Source organism: Danio rerio, chromosome 18 (assembly GCF_052040795.2).
Source record: "Danio rerio strain M-AB ecotype USA chromosome 18, GRCz13ab, whole genome shotgun sequence".
NCBI classification, from domain to species: Eukaryota; Metazoa; Chordata; class Actinopteri; order Cypriniformes; family Danionidae; genus Danio; species Danio rerio.
Window position 1 is genome coordinate 44,495,179 of NC_141038.1, and position 23,103 is coordinate 44,518,281.

A 23,103-nucleotide genomic window follows, 5' to 3' on the forward strand; every position below is an offset into this window, starting at 1 on the left:
GCCTCGGGTAGAGCAGGCGCGAATGGAACTCGTGAGAGAAATTTGAGATCTGAAAAAGCGTACACAGCGGCTTCTGGTGCATTCGCGAAAACAAAAACTACAAAAAAACATAGCTCCTGGGACATATTTGGCACTCTCCAGAAATGTATATAGGGGTATGTAGTCAGAACGACCCTGGGTTGGAAGATAATGTCAGTGACCAAGAGGCAGTTTTAAGATGTGCAAATGAACACAGACTATCTTTGTCTGAGCCGCCACTTCTGACAGTTTTTCACAGAGATAACATGAGTCTTGTTTTGAATCTGCCGCTATGCTGATGTATTGGTGTTTGTAGCCCCACCCACGTTTAAAAAAAGGCTGTTCTATACATCTATGTTTTGTTTATATCTATACTTTTTGCTTCACTTTTTGATATTTACGACCTATAATAAAATGCCGTCAACTGTTATGCATGCTGCATATTTTTGTTCTGTTATTTATGTACAGTACTTTGATCTATCCACTCAATAACCTTTACACACACACACACACACACACACACACACACACACACACACCATCTCTGTTCTTTCTTTTTCTCTCTTCCATTTGTATGTGACTCCATGTCATTTGTGCGCCTCTTTGCATAATTTCCCATTCATTAAAATCGGCACATTTAGGATCTAAGCCTAAAATGTGCTGTTATAAAACATTATTTGTGTGGTATTCGGAAACCTCACATACACACTCTAGTCTTGAGACTACAGAGGCTTATTTTTATGTTCTGTAAAAAAGGGCATAATAGGTAAATCTTTGATTACAGGGATAATTCACCCAGAAATGAAAGTAATGACCTATCCTTTGCTCTCCCTCATGTGGTTTTAAACTGACCCAGCCGGGACTCAAATCAGCGCCCTTTTTGCTGTGAAGTAACCGTGCTAACCACTGAGCCACCATGTCGTCCCTAAAACTATATATCAAATGTAATATCATGTAAAACCTGATTAATGATAATAAAGCAGCCTCATATTTCATTTAATGGAAAGAATATCAGTCTTTTTTGAATTATATATTTTTATTTTGTCTTTTCAAGAGTTAACAGTACAGAACAACACCGAAACTAAGCAACATTCACACAGTATGTAAAAGCAAATCAATAAAATAATAATAAATAATTAAAAAGGGAGGAGATACGGTTTAAAACAATAGGGAAAAATGTCAAACTAAATCATGAGGTAGTGTTTTGCAAGAATTATCTATCTGATGACATGTACACATCTCCTGCTCTAGGGGGCAGCAGAACATTTCACATAACCTACTTTCTGTGGCAGACTTCAGTTTGATCTTTTCAGAGCTTTACCACTGCCTTTCAAAGCTCATGTAGTGTCTCTTATTATCTTTATTAAATAAACTAAGCTGCCAGCCTACCCATATACAGTCATTTTCTGAATCTATTAACGTCTTAATTTTCTGATCTTGACATTCGCCATTTAGAATCTACATGTTGTTTTATATTTTTACCTTATTTGAATGAAATGTCTCTGTATTTTAGTCTGTATGACAGATTTACCTCGTAAACAGTGGATAAATTACAGTAAAAGTTTCTCTTTTTTTCAGAACTACAACAGGCCACCAGTGATGGCTTTAGCGGTTCCTGTAGCTGTGCGGTTCTTGCAGCAAGGCAACCAAGAGCTGAGCAGAAACATGTCCAGCTACTTGTCACTGGCTGCCATTGCTAAAGCAGAACTCTTAGCTCAACACACAGAGGCGATCACATGCAGCGTTCTGGCAGGTAAGGGTTCACATTACTCTTTAATATACAAGAGTTAATACTGTTTTTACACTACTATGAGGGTAAGGTTAGATGTTAATAAAGTAAAATTTAATGTGTAATTTTAACAATATAGAAACATTTTGGATTTTTGTGTTAAATGATTTAAGTTTTTCCATCATTGTGAGGGTAGGTTTAGGATTATGGTGAGAGTAAACGTTAATACAATACAGTTGAATGTGTACTTTAATAAACAAAATGTGTACTATATTTTTGGACACAAGGTAACGTAAGCTGTTGAAACAAACTAAAATAACATACAACAAATTTTTTAAATAGTATTAAAATAAAAAAATATTTATAATTTTTTTTACCATCAACACCCACAGGTTAACAACTGCCTTTATCATAATTTTCTAAACAGCCACTACTGCAACAAGCGAAACCTGTATGAATCCAAACCTGTATGACTTTGTTTAGCAAAATAAATAAATTCATTATAATCAGAACAAACTGAAGTTGTGTAAATAATGAATTTTAATTTGTGTTGTCTTGGGTGCCTCAGTTTTCTGGACAGACAATTTTGTTTTGGTACCTAATTGTTAAGGTTAGGGCTACGCTTGTTAGATAAAAATTTTGTTCTAGTACCGACAACAGATGTTGATCCAGAAACACGTCCTACTTGGCAAAGTCACTGTGACCGTGTGCTGTGTTTGATTACACGATAGAATAGTAGAGTGAGTCATGAAAGGTATAAAGTCCTCATATTTCCCATGATTCAGTGCTTTCCAGGCCCTGCACCTCATTGACTTTTCGCAATTAGAGAAGAACTCCCTTTGTTTTTACAAGAATATTCACACACACATGCAGACCAGTGACTGTTTAGTTTCCACAGCATTAGTGTGCCACCCACAGCATCAGTGTAGTATAAATGACATGCGGTCATCCTGGCCCACAGAGTGCGGTTCTGGTTTTTGCTCCCAAAACCACACAGTTAAATGGGTCATTTGAGACATCCACAATGAAGCAAACTTTATTACATCCATTGTTCTTTAAATTGCTTGAAGTACTTGATATTTAGTTATTTTTGAGTGAAAGATTTTCTTTTTGTTTTATGAGTTGGTCTGAGTGAATGGTAAATTTAACATGGTGTGTGTGTGCCAAAACACACTATGCCCTCAGCAGTTCAAACTCTCACACAGATTGTTGCCCATTGAAGATTAAGATCTAATTGGTGTTGTGTCTACTTGTTCAGATGCCAGAAACATATATGTCTTTAGGGATAGTGGTCCTATTATGTATAGTTTGGGTCAGTCAAAGAACAGCAATGTTGTAAATGGCTTCATATAGTTGCTGAATATTTGTTGATTGCACATTTATAATAAGCAGTGTTTGGCAAGTTACTTTAAAAAAGTAATCGATTACAATTACTGACTACTACTGGAAACGTGTCATCTGTTTACATTATTAATTACTTCATGTAAAAAGTAACTAGTTTACTAATTATTTACATTGAAGTTACTTTTAAAACATATAAAATATACCTATAAAATACAAATAAACTGCAGCTCTTAAACTGCAGGGCGGGGGTGTATTATTGTGGATGAAAGTGAAGTGCAGGATGGCGGGGCGTTGGATGGCGGAGTGGTGTCACGGGCGAAAGTAAAGAGTGTTGAGGAGTCATGGAGGAAAGCGAAAGTGAACAGCTGATGGAGAAGGAAGGCGGTTGAGGAGGGGGATCGGAATAATTAGGTGCCAGATTAGATTTAAGAGGTGTCAGATCTGCCGTGTTCGGGCACCAATTAAGCCCTGGCTGTAATCATTGACATCCATAGTATGCAAAAGCACTGCACTGTTTGGGTGTTCTGTGTTTGTCTGAGGTATTTAGTCTACCAAAATGTGTATATTCCATACAAAGCATGAAGTTGATCTTTCAGTTCTTGTCATGTGACTAACAGTTTTCAATTGGCGCGCCTGGAAAATGCATGCCTCCTTTGGAAATAACGAACGTGCACGCACAAATGATGCAATATGTGAAGGGCCCCACAAGCAGCTACGCTTTAGAGGTCTGCATTCCCCCCGCTGTACTGCGGGAGCCGCGGGACCCGACGAGATTTATAAATTTACGAATAAAGCGCAAGAGTGGTCGGGAACTGGTGTATTTTTGGACGGGAGCGGGCAGTCTAACAATATTACTCCTGACTCCTGAGCGAGCACGCGTATATATATGTGTGAATGAGACAGCGTGATGCTGCGTTTAGCTTGTTTGTTGCTGTCTGTTTGTGTGTATGCGTGTGTGTGCGCGCGAATGAGAGAGAGAGCTTTGTGCTATGTGTGTGTTTATGCGTATGTGTGTGAATGAGAGAGCGTGATGTTGCTGTCTGTGTGTGTCACTTGCTTGGCATGCTTGGTGCTGTGTGTGTGTGTGTGTGTGTGTGTGTGTGTGTGTGTGTGTGTGTGTGTTTATACAAACAGCGTGTTATAGGCTGTCTGGACTCTGTATAGCTGGGTGGTTTTCGCATTTGTTCTCCCCCCCGCACATTAGCGGGAACGGGCGCGACGGGTAGAAAACGGAGTGGGTCGGGCAGCGGGACAACGAATGCTGAACATAAGCGGTAGCGGTCGGGTTCGGATTAAAACCTGGCAGCGGGACCTGGATTCAAAATTTAGTCCTGCGCAGATCTCTACTATGCTTTTCTTCACATTACATTTACTTCACATACCTTCACTCCTGATCCTGCATAAAAATTCAACTTAGCTTGTTTAGGCTGAGTTGAACCACCATGTTTTAGGGCGCCGGTGTCCTCCGCATTTCTGTGGAACATGTTACATCCTACTCTGATAATAAGGGCTTTATTCTGCAAACAAAAAACTGTCTAGATGTAATTTATCTCATTTATTACATGACTACTTGCCACAAAACACAACGGTTTGACAGAAAAAATAATTGTAGTAAAATCAATAGAGTTGTAAAATCTATTAATACCTTAATTAAAGGCAAAGCTGACAGAAACAAAAATGGTTGAATGGAGCATACACTAACCTACATATTGTTGAGTAAGAGGATAGTTCCAAACAGTCAAGATGATTTAAAGCACCCGGATGAGCCTGTGTTATTTAGTGGTTGTTATATCAGAAAAACATGGCTTGGAATGTCGCGACTGACCAATCAGAATCGTTTTTTGGCACAAACGTGTAATAATTAGATATAATGAACTCCTAGTCATGGTCAAGAGACCAGTTATTAGATTTTTTTTAACATTGACATGACATGCCATGACGCATTATCTTGTTGGAAGTAGCCATGACAAGATTGGTACACTTTGCTCCTGAAAGGGGTGGACAGGGTCAGTAACGAAATGCAGTTAGGCGGCGTGAAATTAATTTTAAATGGTTCTCAAGGCATCATCATTGCTAGTATTTCTGGGCCCAATGCACAGGTTTTCAGGCTCTCTTGGTCAAAATCAAAACAGGTAGTAAAATGTTCCAGCCCTCCAAGCTTCATTGTGGGCCCCTAAAACCTCTGGGACCCATGCATTTAGCTCCACAAGTCTCCAACCAAGCAAGCCAGTGGCGAGGAACAAACTTCACCATTTGACGAAAATGAAGAAAAAAACCTAGAGAAAAACCAGCCTCAGTTGGCCACGACCATTTCTCCTCTGACCAAGCTTCCTTAGCAGAGCTGCAGTCTAGGTGCCTGAGGCTGAAGAACTTCAGGTGTGAGTAGGTGATCAGGCTGGCCCACATGGCTGTAGAGTCTAAAATAAATACCTTCATATTTTGTAATAGTCTCAGTTTTTTCATATCCTATTGCTGAATAACTAAAATTCTTGGAGAGCTACAAGTGAAGACACTTTTGAGGGGTTTATATTTCCTCTTGTACTCTTTAAGTATTTTAGTTGTTCACTTGATGTATTATAAACATAGTTGACTACGTGTATAAATCTGATATGGTTGTCAGCGTGTACTGCCAAATAAATCCCCTTGTAGAGTGAAGAGATTGACAGGTAAAAAGCTAAACATTATGAATATCGACTGGCTCCTTTACCGCCATGTTTGGATGCACTCTTCAAGCACATTATGTAAACAGTTTACCACAGTTATCTCATACATATATTTTTTTCAGCCTGTAAAGCATTATCCATCCACTGGATATCCATTCAGTCATGCCACATTGGTTTATGTATTCTTCTTTCAACATCTACTTCTAAATTCAACAATCTTTCTCTTGCCAACACAGAAAAAAACATTGCCTCAGCTGAAGAAGCACCCTCTTGGGCTTTAATTTGTATTATTCAACTGTTGACGGGGGTTCCAGATCTAAATGAAGTGTATTGTCTTAAAACTGGGCTTGCTGCTTGACCATCATGTTCGTCCAAGAACTGGTTACATAACTCTCAATTGTGAAACTGTCATGACAGCTTCCACTCAACATTTGCCCAGGTTTTTCAGCCTGAGGTACAATCAACAATTGGCTGACCACTATAGTTAAACAGCTTGTATTGAAGTGTTTAGGTTTCTTTATACCCCATGCATCGTGTATACTCTCGAGCATCCATTGATTGTGTCTTGGACCACTGCGGCAGTTTGGATGGCTGAGTGAGAACAGAAAACTGATATACAAGTCAGCAGAACCCCTGGATTGAATCCAGCCTGCACTAGAGATGTAAAACAGAGGACGTACAGAGTTGATATTTGCTCAAATCTACATGAAACAGTCCAGGACAGAAGGACAACACCAGGGATTCAACTTTGAAGGATTTACTGGCCTACATTGCCATCTGTGTATGATTCACTATGGTACTTGGTGTAACTTACAGTAATGGTAAGTTATGGATCTTCGTTTCCAGTATAAGCATAATAGGTTTTGTGGTTTTTGCATATGTCATGCATTATAGCGCTACAACTACAGAGCCCCAGCTAACAGGATTATTAGATCTTAATAGCTCACCCTCGTTTTTCCTCAAGCCTCCTGTTGGGGTCTGTCTCCTAATCAGTATCCTTTCCTCTTCTCTCATTAACACCACCCTTGTCCTACTTCCCTCGGGTTCACAAAGGGGCAATAACGTGCGACCTCTGTACAGTGCATGAAGCAGGAAATGGGGTGAGGTAATGGGTTTCAGGCTAGATTTTGTGGAGGATCATTGAGCTGAACAGTACAAGGGAATGAGTGAAGCTATGATTCATATACGACTCATTCATTGGTGCCGCAGTTAAACTGTTCATTTTCATGGTGTGTTTAATGCAACACGGGGTCATTCTGAAAACGTATAATATATGTTGCTGGAGATTGCAAATTTTGTAGCCAGAAGTACGTATGGCTGCATTTTGTCTTTAAAACGAATGCTACGGGGCGGTATGACAAGGCTCCTTTTTGCGCTCACCAGCTGACTGCTTACCTCTATGTGGACCGCTTTCCCGCTTTAACCAATTCGTCCAGTAGCCTGCCATGTACGACGGCAGACTTGATGCAGAAAGGAGCTGACCATGACAGCGGGGTTTAAGTCTGGCGGAAAACGGTTCCAGAAAGCAGGTTAGACAAAAACAGAAGCCAAAAATGTAAATAAACAAGTGAATAACAAGGTGAGAATGTGGTAAAACCTGATAACGTGGTAAAAATCAGACAAGATTGCTTTTTAGGAAAGTGGTTTAGGGAAGTGGGTGGGCGGGTCAGTCTGTGCTTTTGAAAACACTATTGATTGGGTTTAGGGAAGGGGAAGGGGTGGGTCAGTCGATCAGTCAGTCATTCAGTCAGTCAGTCGACAGCGTCCTCTGGTGGATTTACGCGAGAACACCAGGCGCAAATGGCCCTCGCTAGAGAAATTTGAGATCTCCAAAAAGCATACACAGCGGCCTCTGGTGGATTCGCGAAAACAAAAACTGCAAAAAAAACGTAGCTCCTAGGATGTATTTGACGCTATGCAAAAATGTATATAGAGGTACATTTTCAGAATGAGCCTGTGTTGATTTATTGCTGAGCCTAGGCTCAAGGTCTTTGCACACGAAATCTGACATTTTTGTGTACGATTTTTATTTTTTGCATTCATTATCCTAAGAATTCATCACAGAAAGAAACTTTAGAATAATCAGTTACAATCAAAACAACACAAAGTGGAACCTTGTACCTGAAACCAATCAATTACTGTGATTTTGCTGTCTTGTCTATTTAAAAAAAAAAAAAGAAAAAAGGGTAAGTAAACATTGGGAGTCATTCACTAAACATGCATACAGACAAATAAATCATGATTCATCAAAGACATTCGTAATTTTATTTTAGTGTATGAAAAAAATTCCACATGTATGTAATAATCCAATGCTATCTCACAGCAGTTCGTAACTTTTTGATTTGGTGTCTAATTCGTATAAAATCGTACGATCTCATTCTTACAATTAAGTACGATTTGCTCATCCCCCAATGGCAGTTGGGTTTAGGGGTGGGGATTTAAAAATCATACATTTTCATTCGACTGGATTAGTCACTAAACTGACAAAATGTAAAATAGTTACATTTCCTCATGAGATCGGGCTGAGTAATCATGTACGCCTGGGGTCTTTTAAGCTTGTACAAAGAACCCTACAAGTAATTAGAACTCTTATTTACAGGGTTGGCGAAAAACCCTTATATGGTGTTAGTTTGTGTGTGTATTATGCAAATTACTAACTTTATGCACACAGACACTTATTTAAGACTCCAAATTTACTAACAGAAGATTAAGTATAAGAGCAAGCTCATGAGCTTGAAAATGTTGTGAATTAGGCAGAACATTTTTTGTTCAAAATGTGCAAATGAATATGAATATTGTACACAGTTATTAACGAATAGGACTTATTGAGTCCTTCCAATCCTTTTTAGATATCACAGAGAGGATGGAGGGTTCAACCTTGTTATTACAGATGCAAAAAATGCTGAAAAAATATGGAAACAGTGTGAATTTCATTAAGGCAAATGGTTTCCTAAATGTATTTATAATGTTAGGTAAAAGAAACTATGACCCTCTTGATTGCAGCAATGACTTGTTGGCATCTGGTGGTAAGTAACCCTATAGTCAAAAAACCGTCATGGATTTCCACACTGGTCAAATTAGATTTTTACTTGTCATGGTCTGCAGTCATGGGGTTTGCAAGCAATACCTTGCTGGTCCTGATTGCCGAAGGTGATCTTGGAAGTTAGGCTAGGATTTTAGGCTAGTTAAGACACCACATTTACAACACAAGATACTGTGGTTATTTCAGCAGGACAGACGACTCCCCATTTAGTCTCTTTGAAATGTTTTTCCGAACTGCGTCGGTGTCTCCCTATGAGCTCTTATGTTTACTTAGTATGTAGCTGCCTCAACACAGGGGTCTCATGTTAAAGTCATGTCGGAAGTAGGTTGTGAGTGTTTGTAGTGGTCTGGAGTGTGTTAGCAGCACAGTTCCCCCTGGTGTGTACTCTGGCTGCAGGAGCAGGAAAGGTAGAGTTAGAAAATAGCGTCTTTAAAAGATTAAAGCGTTTGAATGGCTCACAAACTCCCTCTAGCAATACTCATCATTAGTAATATCCCTTCAAGAATGCAGTTTCCTTAACGCCATCTGGATCTACTAATCGCTCTGAGAGTTTTTGCTAAATCAGTGATTTGTTTCTCTTATACACTGACTCGTGGCCTGTATAACACACATCATTGGTTATGTTGCATGTTAGAAATGTAAAATATCAGACACGTGTTGTTTTGTCTGTGCAGTTAACTGATTTACTTGGTTGCAGTCCTAATGTGTATGACTTGGCTGGGTTGTTAGTGTCAGACGGGCAGATGGTGGTTTAATAGTGTGGGGGATATTTTCTTGGCACACTTTGGGCACATTAGTACCAATTAATCATTGTGTAAACTTCACAGCCTACCTGAATATTGTTGCTGACCATGTCCATCGCTTTATGACCACAGTGTACCCATCTCCTGATGGTTACATCCAGCAAGATAACACGCCATGTCATAAAATGCGAATCATCTCAGACTGGTTTCTTGAACATCACAATGAGTTCACTGTACTCAAATGGCCTCCACAGTCGACAGATCTCAATCCAATAGAGCACATTTAGGATGTGGTGGAAAGGGAAATTCACATCATGGATGTGCAGCCGACAAATCTGCAGCAACTGCATCATGCTATCATGTCAATATGGACCAAAATTTCTGAAGAATATTTCCAGTATCTTGTTGAATTAATGCCACAAAGGATTAAGGCAGTTCTTAAGGCAAAATGGGGTCCAACCCAGTACTAGTAAGGTGTACCTAAAAAAAGGCTGGTGAGTCTACTCAGAAACAGAACTTTACTGATATTGAAGAGCCGTTGCAAGTACTAATAAACTGAAAAATTACCCTTACCCTTGAAGCTTGACTCTATATCAGCTTTCTAAATTATTCAAAATTAAATCAATATTGATTTAAAGCACTTTCATTATGCCGTACCTTCAACAGGATCTGAATGACAATGTTAGCTTTTAGTTTACACTTTTATTATGGTTTGCTTCTCCCTGTCCTCAGGAAAAGATCTATGTACATTATACATTCATTTTATCCTCTTAACAAAAACAATTTACATTCTATAATACATTTAATCACATCAGCGGAAACAAAAATAAAGTCAAGATTTGTAAACATTTTCCACAGTTCCATCATCATCAACAAAGCAACCGTCTTCGACAAAAAAAAAAGTTATGCATTAGCAGAACTCGTATAACAACATATTTAAAAATGGCCATCACAAGATACCTATTAGATAATCTATAGTTTAACAAATGCATAGATAAAATAACACTGATGAATGATTATATTACAAATAGTTTAAAAATCTGAATGTAAACAATACCAATCAAGATAAATAGTTTAATGATACGTTATATATATTTAAACAATCCTTTCACACTTTTTAAAATTGAGAACATTCATCAAATAATTTTGTAATAAAAAAAAGTTGTATATGACGTCCCTCTTTTTGCAGCAGTTTAAATCATTTAACAGCCAGTTCAACCTAAATCACATTTTCCCTATGAGGGAGCATTTCTGCACATCTAAGAAAAGAAGGAAAATGATGGTAGTGTGCAGGTGCAGCAAAGCTTGTTCTTAATATGTGCTTGTAGGAGCTCACCTGCCAAGCAATTTTGTGTTTAAAAGACATCTAATAGTTGTCTAAACATCCCAGCAGACACACAATGTCATAAAAGGTTAATATTAGGTCACCAGCATCTAAGGACAATGTTATTTTATTTTTGAAATTACGTTGATATTTGGTTTATTGTAGATTGTGGTGGAAAGTGACCAAAGTCTTGCGAAGATCTTAAAGCAATGTCATATTGATGTCATATACTGACATTTATTCATCAGATATGGCAACCAAAATCCATCTGATAGACGTCATATTGGTAACATCCACATAACATCAATTTGTAACATCATTAGATGTTAATATTTTGTTATTTTAGGTTGCATTGGAAAGTAACCGAAACGCAACGTCTGTCCAATGGTGGACATTGACTTCGGCCTGGCGTTGTGTTTCGTCAAGCTGCTTTTCATTCCCAAAGAAAATGCAACGTCCCACAACGTTGGGGTACAACGTCAATCTTGACGTCCTGTGCCTGCTTGGATAGACATCTTTGTTAAAACAAGGCAAAATTTGGTCTGTCAGTGAAAATCTAATAGACGTCTTTCAATAGTCCAAAAATAAACAAATCAGATAGACAGATTATACACACTTGAAATGTGTAGTCATTCATTCTTGTCTATTTGGTTCCTATAGTCTATTTTTGGACGCCTGTTAGATTTTCCTAAATTTAGCCTTGTTTTAGCCACATCTTTTTGATGACTACTAGACTTCTTTTAAACACAACACAATGCTTGCTTGGCAGCTGATTGGTGTGCAGGGCTCAGAGTGTTGAAGTGGGTTAAGTACACAAATTAGTATAACAACTTGACACCCTCTTTTGGCTGAATGTCAGACACACCCCATGCCACAACATTACCACGGATACCACAAGCAGTACCATACAGCCTGGCCTGTTGAGAAACCTCTTTTGGATCCAAAACACGGTCCCACATGTTTACTCCGGTCATTTTCCCTGTGAAGGCCAACTCTGCGTCAAATGTGTCGGGTGTACTGAGATGCTTATAGTGACGTCCATACTCTTGTCCAAGAAGGATACTTCCTTTGCTGCGTAATTCATGACCCTCAGCTACACCAGGGGAGCTTGCAGCTTGTTGACCGTTCACCCACAAAGAGGCCAAGCCTTGTTGTGAGCTCCAGGACGCACAAAGGTGCCCCCACTGACCCTCTTGCACTGCTCCTGAAGCTTCCACCAAATGGCTTTCACCATCTACAGTAAATGATGCACTCTGTCCACTCAACACCAACTGGAGTTCGTAGGCATTGCCAGTTGTGCTGTACGAAAAGAGGATGGTCTTGTTGAAGACCTGAGTTGGTTTCACCCAAAGGCAGATGGTGACTGCATTGGTCCTAAGCAATCCATGGGGCGAGACTTCAGCATGAGCTTTAGATGAACGTGTGGGGAAGAGCAGTCCAGTGTCACATCCTGGAGAGAAAGCAGAATTGTGAGAGGGAAATGATATTGTTAGCTAAACTTGTTTATTCCTATTGTGGTATGTTCACACCAGACTTGAATGAAGTGTCAGGCTTGAGTGTTTACATGTTAAATCAATGTGATAGATGCGATGAGACATCCTGTGGCGCTATTCGTGCAAATGAGGAGGCGAATGATGTGTGTTAGATGCGCTTAACGCGTGATTCAGGAGAATCGTTAGAGTTGAAAAATCTGAACTTTACTGGACTTTCACACCGCGTTAACCAATCAGGAGCTTGCTCTAGTAGGGGCAAGATCATGATGTAGAGCCTGTAGTTGGTGTCTTGAGGGGAAATCCTCCTATCGACACAGGATAACCACACATCAAACTGGGATCAGCTCAGCCAGAAGTACCGCTGAAAGTGCTCATCATCGAGCCACGGGTTCTGAAGGAGAGCTGAGTGCACCTTTGAAGGATCTAATGGACCCAAACATGGCATCAAATGCATATATGCTGTTGTTCGGGCTTCATAAAGCACATAAAGCACAGATACTCTCAATAAAATCCATGTCAGCCATTAGCAACGAAACTGGAGTCACTAGGCAGATAGACGCCCCTCCCATGAAGTGAATTATTATCACGATCATCAGCGATCTAACCACCAGAGATCGCTGGAAAACATTCACACTCACATAGGACTACAAATCCGCCAATTATAGACTGCAAGACCCAGTCATGCACCACACACACAACCGGTTCCAGATCCTGACTGATTACACTCTCACAGCTGATGCTGGTCAATGACTGATTACACACACATATATTCAGCTCACTTTGAGACACTCATAGCTGAGTCTTCTGTAACCTGGGGTAGTGACACCGACAACAAGGGTGAGGATCCACATGCAGGTTTATTAGAATGGTCAGGCAAGCAGTGGTCAATACAGGGGCAAACAGATGTATAAGGGCAATCCAGAGTCGTAGTCAAGATAATAGGCAGGTGGTCACAAGGCAGGCAGCAAACAGGATGTAGCAAATAAACAAGGCAAGGATCAAAAAACAGGGTAAAACAAGACAAAGGAAAACACGTTGTAGTGTCACTAAGCAGATAACAAGACTCAGCAATGAGTGTCTCAAAGTAAGCCGAATATATGTAATCAGTAATTGAGCAGCATCAGCTGTGAGATTGTAATCAGTCAGAATCTGGTACCAGGTGTTTGTGTGTGTGTGTGGTTGCATGACTGGGTCTTGTAGTCCATAAATGGCGGATTTGTAGTCCTATGTGAGTGTGAATGTTTTCCAGCGATCTCTGGTGGTTGTATTGCTGGTGAGCATGAAAATTACTTCTAGTGAGTTTCATGTCCAAATGAAGCGAATTTGACACGTGAATGAAGTGAGTAAACATAAAATGTCCACCCATCTAATTATGCTTGAATAGATTGCGAAAGCTTCATCTGATGTGAATGTCCTATTAGAAGGAAATTTTGAGAAAACCATTACACTACTCCACCTATCTCTAGTTGTGTTTGATTGTGGGGTGGGTGTAATTTTGTCAAGTAGGATGCAATTCTGGAACACATTTCTGTTTGAAAATGTAATCCATACCTAATCCCTACCCCAATCCTAACCCTAACTGTAAATTATTCCCCAAATCAGAAGGGAGTAATATTAGATAACAGTGATGTAGAAGAACACAACCCTTACTGTAAGTCTAAACTTAACATAAGCTGTAAATTCATTCATTCATTTTCTTTTCGGCTTAGTCCCTTTTTTAATCTGGGGTCACCACAGCGGAATGAACTTATCTAGCATGTGTTCTACGCAGCAGATGCCCTTCCAGCCGCAATCCATCACTGGGAAACATCCACACACACTCATTCACACACATACACTACAGACAATTTAGCTTACCCAATTCACCTATACCACATGTTTTTGGACTTGTGGGGGAATCGGCGCACCCGGAGGAAACCCACGCTAACGCGGGGAGAACATGCAAACTCAACACAGAAATGCCAACTGTACTAGCTGGGGCTTAAACCAGCAACCTTCTTGCTATGAGGCGATTGTGCTACCCACTGAGCCACCGTGCTGCCCCCATAAGCTGTAAATGTATCCCTTAAAGCTGATTGGCTGATTGGAATGTTGGTCCATGATCCACATCGATGTTTATTCAGGTCTTACTTGGCGAAATCACACTAACCATGATTGTGGAAGACTTATCATTTCTGTGAATAACCTTCACACTGTGCAAATCTTTTAAGGAGGTTCCATCACACAGTCTAATCTTTTTTTTTTTACAATAATAAAAGGTCCGTTCTTGTGATGTAATCTTCAGTCCATCCTTTATATTGCAATAGCGGTATTCAGAGTAATGATTTTCAGAGTAAACATTTAGTCATTGTGGATCCCCTCCAAGTTTTGCTACAAGTGAGCCTCCTAAAAGCAGAACACAAGATACGGTCTACGAATTTTTGCTTTTGTTATTAATATATATTAACCTCTGAATATGATAAGAATGTATCTGTTAAAATCCTAGAAGAACTTTCTTCTTTGCTGTTGCATATTGTTGCATGAGCATGTTTATATGGATGGCCAGTTTTGTGTATGATTAGCTTGCATAACCATTTAGAGGATCTTTAACTAGAGTAAAAGAAATTAATGGGGTTTGGGTAGGTCCATTTCTCTCCTATAGGTGATTGCTTTGATATGACAGGCCACAACTCTCCTACCGTAGCTTATAATATTTTCATTACATTTGTCTTGGGTTTCCTGCATTGGGAAGATGGAGGGAGGCAAAGTCATTCTTTAAACAATCTCATCTGGTTCTGTTTTCCCCCCTGGACGCTTTGGTGTGGTCGCCCTGCATGGCTGTTAATAATTATACCCCCTTCTGTCTTGCATTTACTCTACCTCTACAAAGCTATTTAATGGAGAAGGCATGGGTATCGCAGATTAAATAATTTTTAACTTAAGTTGACTAGAAACTGTTTCCGGCTTGCTGACAAGGTGAAAGCTTTTCTCGATGCAGACAACGCTTGTTTCCCAGCTCAGTAGGAGCTCGAAGAAAGTCTTAGGGGGTTAAACGTTTATCAGATTTTGGGGGATATCAACCTCCTACCTTGGGGTGATGATGGTGGTCTGCTCAGGGGTCGTATGAGTTGACACACTCTATGTTTGTGTTAGTCAGCTAAGTTGGCTGGTGGTTTGATCGTAGCATGTGGTTTGTATAAATTGCAGATTTACAGCTTAAAATTTACAGCCCCAAAGCAAAATCGTCACCTTGGCGGTCTGTTTCAGTCCTGTCCAAATTGAGCTCAAAAGATTAACTCAAACAAAGCAACATACTTGCTGAGGGTGTTGAAGTTGGAGCGTGCTGCTTTGTTGTTCAGAATCAATGACATAAATTGGTTTTCCAATCCTATACACAGTGTGTTATCAGAATAATTTATTGCTCATTGGTGAACTTTTGAGTCGTCCTTTAGGAGATGCAAGTTTTAATCCAGGTAAAGATGTTTCTTGTATTTTCATGAGGCTGTTTTTGCCTCTTAATAAAATGCTGCATTTGCTAGCTACACTACCTGATAAATGTCCAAGTTTTAGGAACAACAAGTAATAACTTGACTTCTAGTTGATCATTTGGTATCTGAAATGGTTTATATCAGGGGTGTCCAAACTACGGCCCGCGGGCCGTCTGCGGCCCGCAAGTAGTCTTGTGGTGGCCCGCGAGGCTTTTGATAAATATTAATACAATACAATACTACAAAACAATAATACAAATACAAAAATGAACGTAATTCAATAAATAACCACCGGGTGTCGCTATTACATGCCTTCAATTAGGCAGCAGTTCTTGTAATGATGCAAAACAAACAAAAAAAACTGAAGGAAACATAATTGATAACATTTTGATTCACATTTTGGCAAGCCATGGCGAAACCAAGAAAAAGGAAAATCAACAGTGAGTGCAGGAAATTTCAGTCACGTTGGGGAAAAGAATATTTCTTCACAGAGGTCAGCGGGAAATGTATCTGCTTAATTTGCCAGCAATCAGTTGAAGTAATGAAGAAATTTAATATTAAAATACATTATGAAACAAAACATCAGGCCTTCAGCTCTTACACTGGTGCCGAACGAGATCAAAAAGTAAAACAATTAGCAGCTGCCCTATCAGCTCAACAACAGCAGTTTTTTCGTGCTAATAAAGTGCAAGAAAATTCTACACTGGTTAGTTATGAGGTATATATATATATATATATATATATATATATATATATATATATATATATATATATATATATATATATATATATATATATGCATGTCTGTGTGATGTATGTAAAATTTGGCTCAGGACAACGTGGGTAGTTTGTAAAATTTGGCCCTCGGCCCAAAAAGTTTGGACACCCCTGGTTTATATGAAAGGCAAAAGCTTATTTTACCAAAATAAAACATGATAATGTCTTGATTTTTAATGATATAATTCGGACAGTAAGGTCTGACTTGCTTCGACAAAAGTCTTGTCACTTAACAGAAACAGGATTCAACGCTAAGGATTTTTTCTACTGGCCCGATTGGACCAGTGGTTAAGATTTTTACTTGCCCTGCCAATATTTTCACTGGCCCCACCCAAAAAAAGTTAATGGCATTTCTTAGCCACAAATTTTTAAAAAATGTTTATAAATCTAGAATTTAAATATAAAAAATGTTAATTGATGTATAATGAGCAAAATTCAAAGTCTTATGCAAACAAAAGTAGTGGTATGGAAAAATGTGCAGGTATTTTATTGCAAAACAAAAGTGGCTGACCTGCCAAACTGATGGCAAATTGTACAAAACATCACTTCATTTTTTTTAGTCGTGGTGTACCCTCACAGTGTCTGCTTCCAAAAAGTTAAAAACAAACATTTTCTTTTAGCATCAGCATTTGATGTTGCCGTCTCCTTGCTGTACTTGTTGTTATGGAAAAAATTATGTGCGTTCAACATCCAATCAGATAAGAGGAAAAGCATTATAGTGCTTACGACTTCACCTAGCATTTGAAGGCTAAAAAACCCAAACTCTTTCTCCAATCTAAGACTGTATTTGCACGCAATTGACAAATAGTCGCAGCCAAATTAAACTTTAGTGACAAGGCAGCACTGTAATGATCTACTTATTATTTTTAATTATTAATTTACTATATTGTGTATGACTCCCATGAGCTTGGAGGACTGCATCCATACATCTCTGCAATGACTCAAATAACTAATTAATAAAGTCATCTGGAATGGCAAAGAAAGCGCTCTTGCAGTTCATCAAGATTCATTGGATTCATCTTTAATGCCTCCTCCTTCATCTTACCCCAGACATGCTCAATAATGTTCATGTCTGGTGACTGGGCTGGCCAATCCTGGAGCACCTTGACCTTCTTTGCTTTCGGGAGCTTACTGAATGTAACCCCAAACCATGATTTTTCCTTCACCAAACTTGGGTTCCAGTAGGTATTCTGCGGTATTTGTGATGATTGGGATGCAGTTCAACAGATGATTCATCTGAAAAATCTTCCTTCTGCCACTTTTCCAAATGATCAACTAGAAGTCAAGTTATTAATTATTTGTTGCTCTTACAACTGGGATTGATGACAAGACTTTTGTCAGGTAGTGTATATCAAACTATGTTTCCATCCAAATATTAGAACTAAACTGAAATATTGCATAAACATTAGTGAATAAAGCACTGTTTCTAGAACAAAATCATCACTTCCTAAAAAATGGTTAGGAGAAGCAACTGTGGGCCATCTTACTTGTATAATAAATTACCTGTGCCTAAGAAGAAAATGACGACAAAATGCATTTTGGAGGCATGAAGACAATTCAAATTCAATTCTTGAAGGTAATAATACCGAACCACTTTGATGGACTTTGTCTAAAACATTTTGGAATGACCAATGACCAAAGGATGTGATCGGTCTGCTGGTTTGTCCATCAATGTTTTATCCCCTAAAACATATTTACCATATGATCTGTTGAAAACAAAATCACATTACCTTTTTTGATGCGCATGATAGACTTTATTCGGTAAATGTGTTTCAACTTTAGTTTATGAACATTTTTTCTTATTGAATAAAAAAAGTTAATCCTATTCAGTTGTGTGCATTGTTTTTTTTTTTTGCAAATTTTTCAAATGTATCTGCCCCCTGGCATTTCCATAAAGCATTTTTTTATGCAACATTCCAAAATGTGTATACAAGTAGGTGGTAGAAAACATATCTATAGATCAACTCACCTGATGGAAGCTTATCAGCAAAAGCTGATCTGGTGTAAAGGCTCAGCTGTTCCCGGATGCTTTGCAGCTCACTGGAAATGGTTTCCAGACTCTTTTCCAACTTCCCACCATTCTCTATCTCTGTCACATCCTGCATGAGATGTCGAGTTTGGATGTTTTTAAAAGCCCCCGATTTCAAGCAGCCCTTCTCCAGCCGATCCAGCTGTGCGGCCTGGTTTACGCTGACTGCCAGTAGCTGCTGCAGGACTGCATCATGCTGCTCGTACCGATCAGCTGAAACCTCTCGCGCACGGTCCAGTGCGTTCTGCAGGCACGACTCTGTTTGAGTCCCGGCCCGTCGAACCGAGCTCTCAACTGCAGATGCGCAAGATCCACCATACTGCGCCACAAACTGTATCATCTCTTCTCTCAGATTCTGCAGCTCCACCTTGATGATATCATCGGCGTACTGCAGGAGCATGTTTTCTTTCATTTGGGAATTTTCCAGCATTGTGAAGAGCTTATCCCATTTGGTAAAGGCTGTATTTTTGCAGGGTTCAGGGGACGGTGTGGGGGTCTCGTCTGAGAGAGAAAAGACAAAAACAGAAAGAGAGAAAAGTATGTTTATATCAGGTGATACCATGTGTAAAGGGTTCATTACCATAGACTTCAGTATTCAAATTATTTGTCTTAATCTGAATAAGACAATAATATTATCAAAGTTTTTACATGAGTTGCTTTTTGGATGTTCCTTGGATGTACATTTTATAGCACATAATTCTATTAATGTCATTGCGTCAACATGCTATCCACATTTCCTCCAGAGTTTTGTGTAATTTCGAGTGTTTCATCTTTAATTTGTTGAATATAACTGCAGTTTGGCATTTTCACTTTCACTCAGGAAGATTTTATGCATGCCCCCCGTGACAAACGAGATATTGGAAGCGAGTATGAACTGCTGGAAGAGTGCTGTTTTTTTTATTATTATTATATTTTTGGGGTTTTCACCTTTAATTGATAGGATAGTGAAGTATTGACAGCAAAGCGTGGTGAGCAGAGAGAGGGGAACGATCGGCATTGGACCCTGAGGCGGGAATCAAACTCAGGTCGTCGTGAGCACCGGCGTGCATATGTTGACACACTACCACTTCGCCATTGGTGCCGATGAAAGAGTGTTGTTTTAATGGAATTTGAAAATCGCACGTTGTATGAAAAAAAACTCTATATTTCGTGATGCAGGTGTCTGTGGTCTTTCACACACTTGGTAAGTGTGTAGAATAGTGTCAAACAGCCGTGTGTATAGACTATCCTGTCACAAAATGCGGTGAAAATCCTACATGACGGCAATAGTTTGATTGCGATGTTTACATGTCTGTACTGAACCTTAATAATGTGACTAAATCAGCATACTCCACGTCTTAATCCGATTTCTGTTTAGTTCGATTATGGCCTTAATTGATTTAAATTAATAAAAAATCACTGTTTACATGGTAGAATCTTAATCTGAGTATTGTCAAATCGGATTAAAATCGGATTATTGGTGTCCATGTAAACGTACTCATTTTAAAAACTGCAGGATTCCACACAGATCATTCATGTTATTCAACACAAATCGATTAACTTAACAAATTTAAGTAGATTGAACATAAAACAATTGCGCTGCCCAAAGAAAATCTTAATAATTAAGTTGTTTCAGTTTATTTTATTTAAGTAGTTTGAACAAGCAAGAAACAAACTTTTTTGAGTATATGGTATAACTGCCTAACTTCCATTAAAGAACAAATTTAATAAAGACGATCAAATATTGCAACAAGTAATTTACTCACAGTAAGGTCCAAAATTGTCAAACATGTAAAAGTGACTTTACTACTATAGAAGTGAGTGTTTGAAATGCAAATAGCTTTGCTGAAAACAATCTAAAATCGATATCTTCACATTTAAAAAAATATTTTGTTTAAACGTAGCATTTCCTTATACACTCAAAAGTTATTTTTGCTGTTTGTTCAAACTACTCATTTAAAATGAGCTGAATCAACTCAATTCTTGTTTTTTTTGGGGGACAATTTCATTGTTTTATGTTCTATCCACTTAAATTTGTAAAACCAATTAAGTTCACTTAATCGATTTGTGTTGGGACAAAGTGAAGGAATTGTGTACAACCCTGCATTTTTACAGTGTAGGATTCATTTCATTATCGGATTCATTTTTTGTCACTAATAAAGGGATGAGCTGTTTTGCTTTAATTTGACATGGTAAACTTTATGGTCACTTTATTTTAAGGTTCAATTCTCATTATTAACTAATTAATAGCTATGACTTATGCTTCAATAAAGTCCTAGTTTACTGTTTAATAGTTGATATGGTAGTAGTTAGGTTTAGGTATTGGGTAGGTTTAGGGACGCAGAATAAGATTGTGTAGAACATGCAATTTATAGTCACTATACAGCCAATGTGTTAATAAAATACATGTTAATAGCCAAAGTTAGTAGTAAGAATGTGTCCCCATACTATAGCGATAGCAAAATCCTTTATAAAGTAATGCTTTTTTAAATTATCAGTTTTAATTTTTTTCATTTTCCAATTTTCTCTATTTCTGTGTCACTTCATCGATTTCTGTTTGGCAGAAACTTATTGCATACTCAAAACACAATAGTCAAATACAGTAATCAATCAGTTATTCTAATTTACATCATATCATGCATCCTGTTAAACTACAAGAAATATTCCAGCATTTAACTCTTAACTTTTAACATAACTCCTTTCTGAAAGGTAGTGGAATTATATATCTCTTTATCTCACCTCTTACTCTGATCACAGTTGAGTATTTCTTTCTGGTTACTCACCTTCCAACTGGTCCTCATCAGGTATTTCATTAAAATAATTGTGTCCAAAGCCCACTTCGATATCATCGTCATAATTGTCAGATACGGCCATGGACAATGAAGCCACCAGACACATGGTCTGGAGGAATGTCCGCATGGACTTGCTGGCCATGTGTGAATATGAGCAAGACTCAGCTTTTGTGTATAATTGTCTTTGTCCTCTTGGATGGTCCTCCTTGTTAGATGCTGAGCAATTTGTTGGCTGGACTCCTGCTTGTTTGGTGAACTGCAGCTGAAAGGCAACTGAGCCTGATAGAGCAGCTCTGTGGTCTATATAAACATTGCGCTGAGAGAGAGAGTGAGAGAGAGAGAGAGTGAGAGAGAGTGGTGGGGGAGAGAGTGAGTTTCTCCAGTGAGAAATTCTTCGTTGGAGGTAGTTTGGGTAGTCATATTGCTGTACAGCTCCTGCAGCACAGGCATAGAGAGAAAGAGAGAGATGTTGGGGGAGGATGTTGGGAAAGATGTAAGGAAACCTGGAAATAGCAATGAATTTTGAAATAGTGCTCTGGGAACATTTTGGGAATATCTGTATTAAATGCAAGTTGTTCTCTGGTAAATCCTAAATACCACCCCATTTCTTTTCCACAGTATGGATAAAATCAAAGGGACATGATTATTTAATAGAAATATTACTCAGGACCATAACAGTAATAAAACCCCTTACATCATGTCCTGATGTGATGCTGAGACACACGATAAATGGTATCTTTTCCTTGATAAAAGGAGTTTTTGTCCTAAACAAAACCCAGGCTTAATGTGGATATGTACCCAGGTCTGAATTTGTGGAGATTGCCAAATGCCTACCAGAGGCACATCTGCTTGCAGTTTTCGTTTTCGCAAATCCACCAGAGGCCACTGTACACACTTTGGTGATCTCAAGTATTTCTTACACGTGTTATTTGTGCAGTCTCTTCTCGCATAAATCCACTAGTGGCATCAATGTGGATTTTAGCAGATCAAACTGACTGACTGACTGACCCACCCACCCCCTTCCCTAAACCCAACCCATAGAGTTTTCAAATCTAGAATCAGCCTGCTATTTATTTATCTTTTTGCTTTTGTTTTACCTGGTTTTTTAAACGGTTCTTCACAACTAGCATGAGCTAGATGAAGCAGGATGAGCTACTGGGCAAACTGGTTACACTGGAAAAGCCGTCCATATGAAGGTAAGCGGTCAGCGGTAGCACTAAAAGGAACAAAAGATGTCGGTGGCAACGTACCGCCCCATTTACAGAGGAAATGCAGCCAGATGTACCTCTGGGTACATATTTCGTGATCTCCAGAAATGTAGACGCGGTTACGTATCCACAATGAGCCTGTGTTGCCTAAACATCCGTGACAACGACACATACAATTTTAGTTTAATGTGAAAGATTATGGAAGCCCAGACCAACACCCACCTATTACATAGTCAAGTGCCAATAGCAGTTTACCAGCCTGAGCAAACTTTTCTGTAAAGCTCACTTTGACAAGCTGTTCTTACCTACTGTACCAAATTCAAAATACAGTTTGTATTTTCTCAGGAACGTGAGATTGACAAAAAGGTTGCTGTAGCAGCATCTTCAATGTGGTCAATGTTCAAAATAATAAGATCTCGGATACAAGAAACTGAAATAAGCTTCCTTTGCAGGGTGGCAGGGCTCACCCTACTGTTGTCAATACTGGAATTCTG

The 23,103-nt window shown here is 38.9% G+C and overlaps 4 protein-coding genes across 8 annotated transcripts in view; 2 read left to right on the forward strand and 2 right to left on the reverse strand.

Annotated features, from left to right (window-relative positions):
• Positions 1 to 23,103, reverse strand: part of grk7b (G protein-coupled receptor kinase 7b) — an 845,646-nt gene that overhangs the window by 438,098 nt on the left and 384,445 nt on the right. The gene's annotated exons all lie outside the window — the stretch shown is intronic.
• Positions 1 to 23,103, forward strand: part of bcl7bb (BAF chromatin remodeling complex subunit BCL7B b) — a 266,172-nt gene that overhangs the window by 55,585 nt on the left and 187,484 nt on the right. The window lies entirely within an intron of this gene.
• Positions 1 to 23,103, forward strand: part of veph1 (ventricular zone expressed PH domain-containing 1) — a 168,118-nt gene that overhangs the window by 39,800 nt on the left and 105,215 nt on the right. For all 5 annotated transcript variants that reach the window (XR_015514233.1, XR_015514234.1, XR_015514235.1 and 2 more), the window contains 1 exon segment: positions 1,597 to 1,771. Coding sequence is in view for 1 of the 5 variants with exons in the window: in NM_212831.1 (NP_997996.1) it covers positions 1,597 to 1,771 (175 nt within the window). In the remaining 4 variants the exon portion in view is untranslated.
• ptx3a (pentraxin 3, long a) lies at positions 10,228 to 21,676 on the reverse strand. Its single transcript, XM_087293383.1, has 3 exons — positions 21,393 to 21,676; positions 18,571 to 19,131; positions 10,228 to 12,314 (listed from the first exon to the last, which is right to left on the reverse strand). The coding sequence occupies exons 1-3, from the start codon at positions 21,541 to 21,543 to the stop codon at positions 11,683 to 11,685; spliced, it is 1,344 nt and encodes a 447-aa protein (XP_087149509.1). The 5' UTR covers positions 21,544 to 21,676; the 3' UTR covers positions 10,228 to 11,682.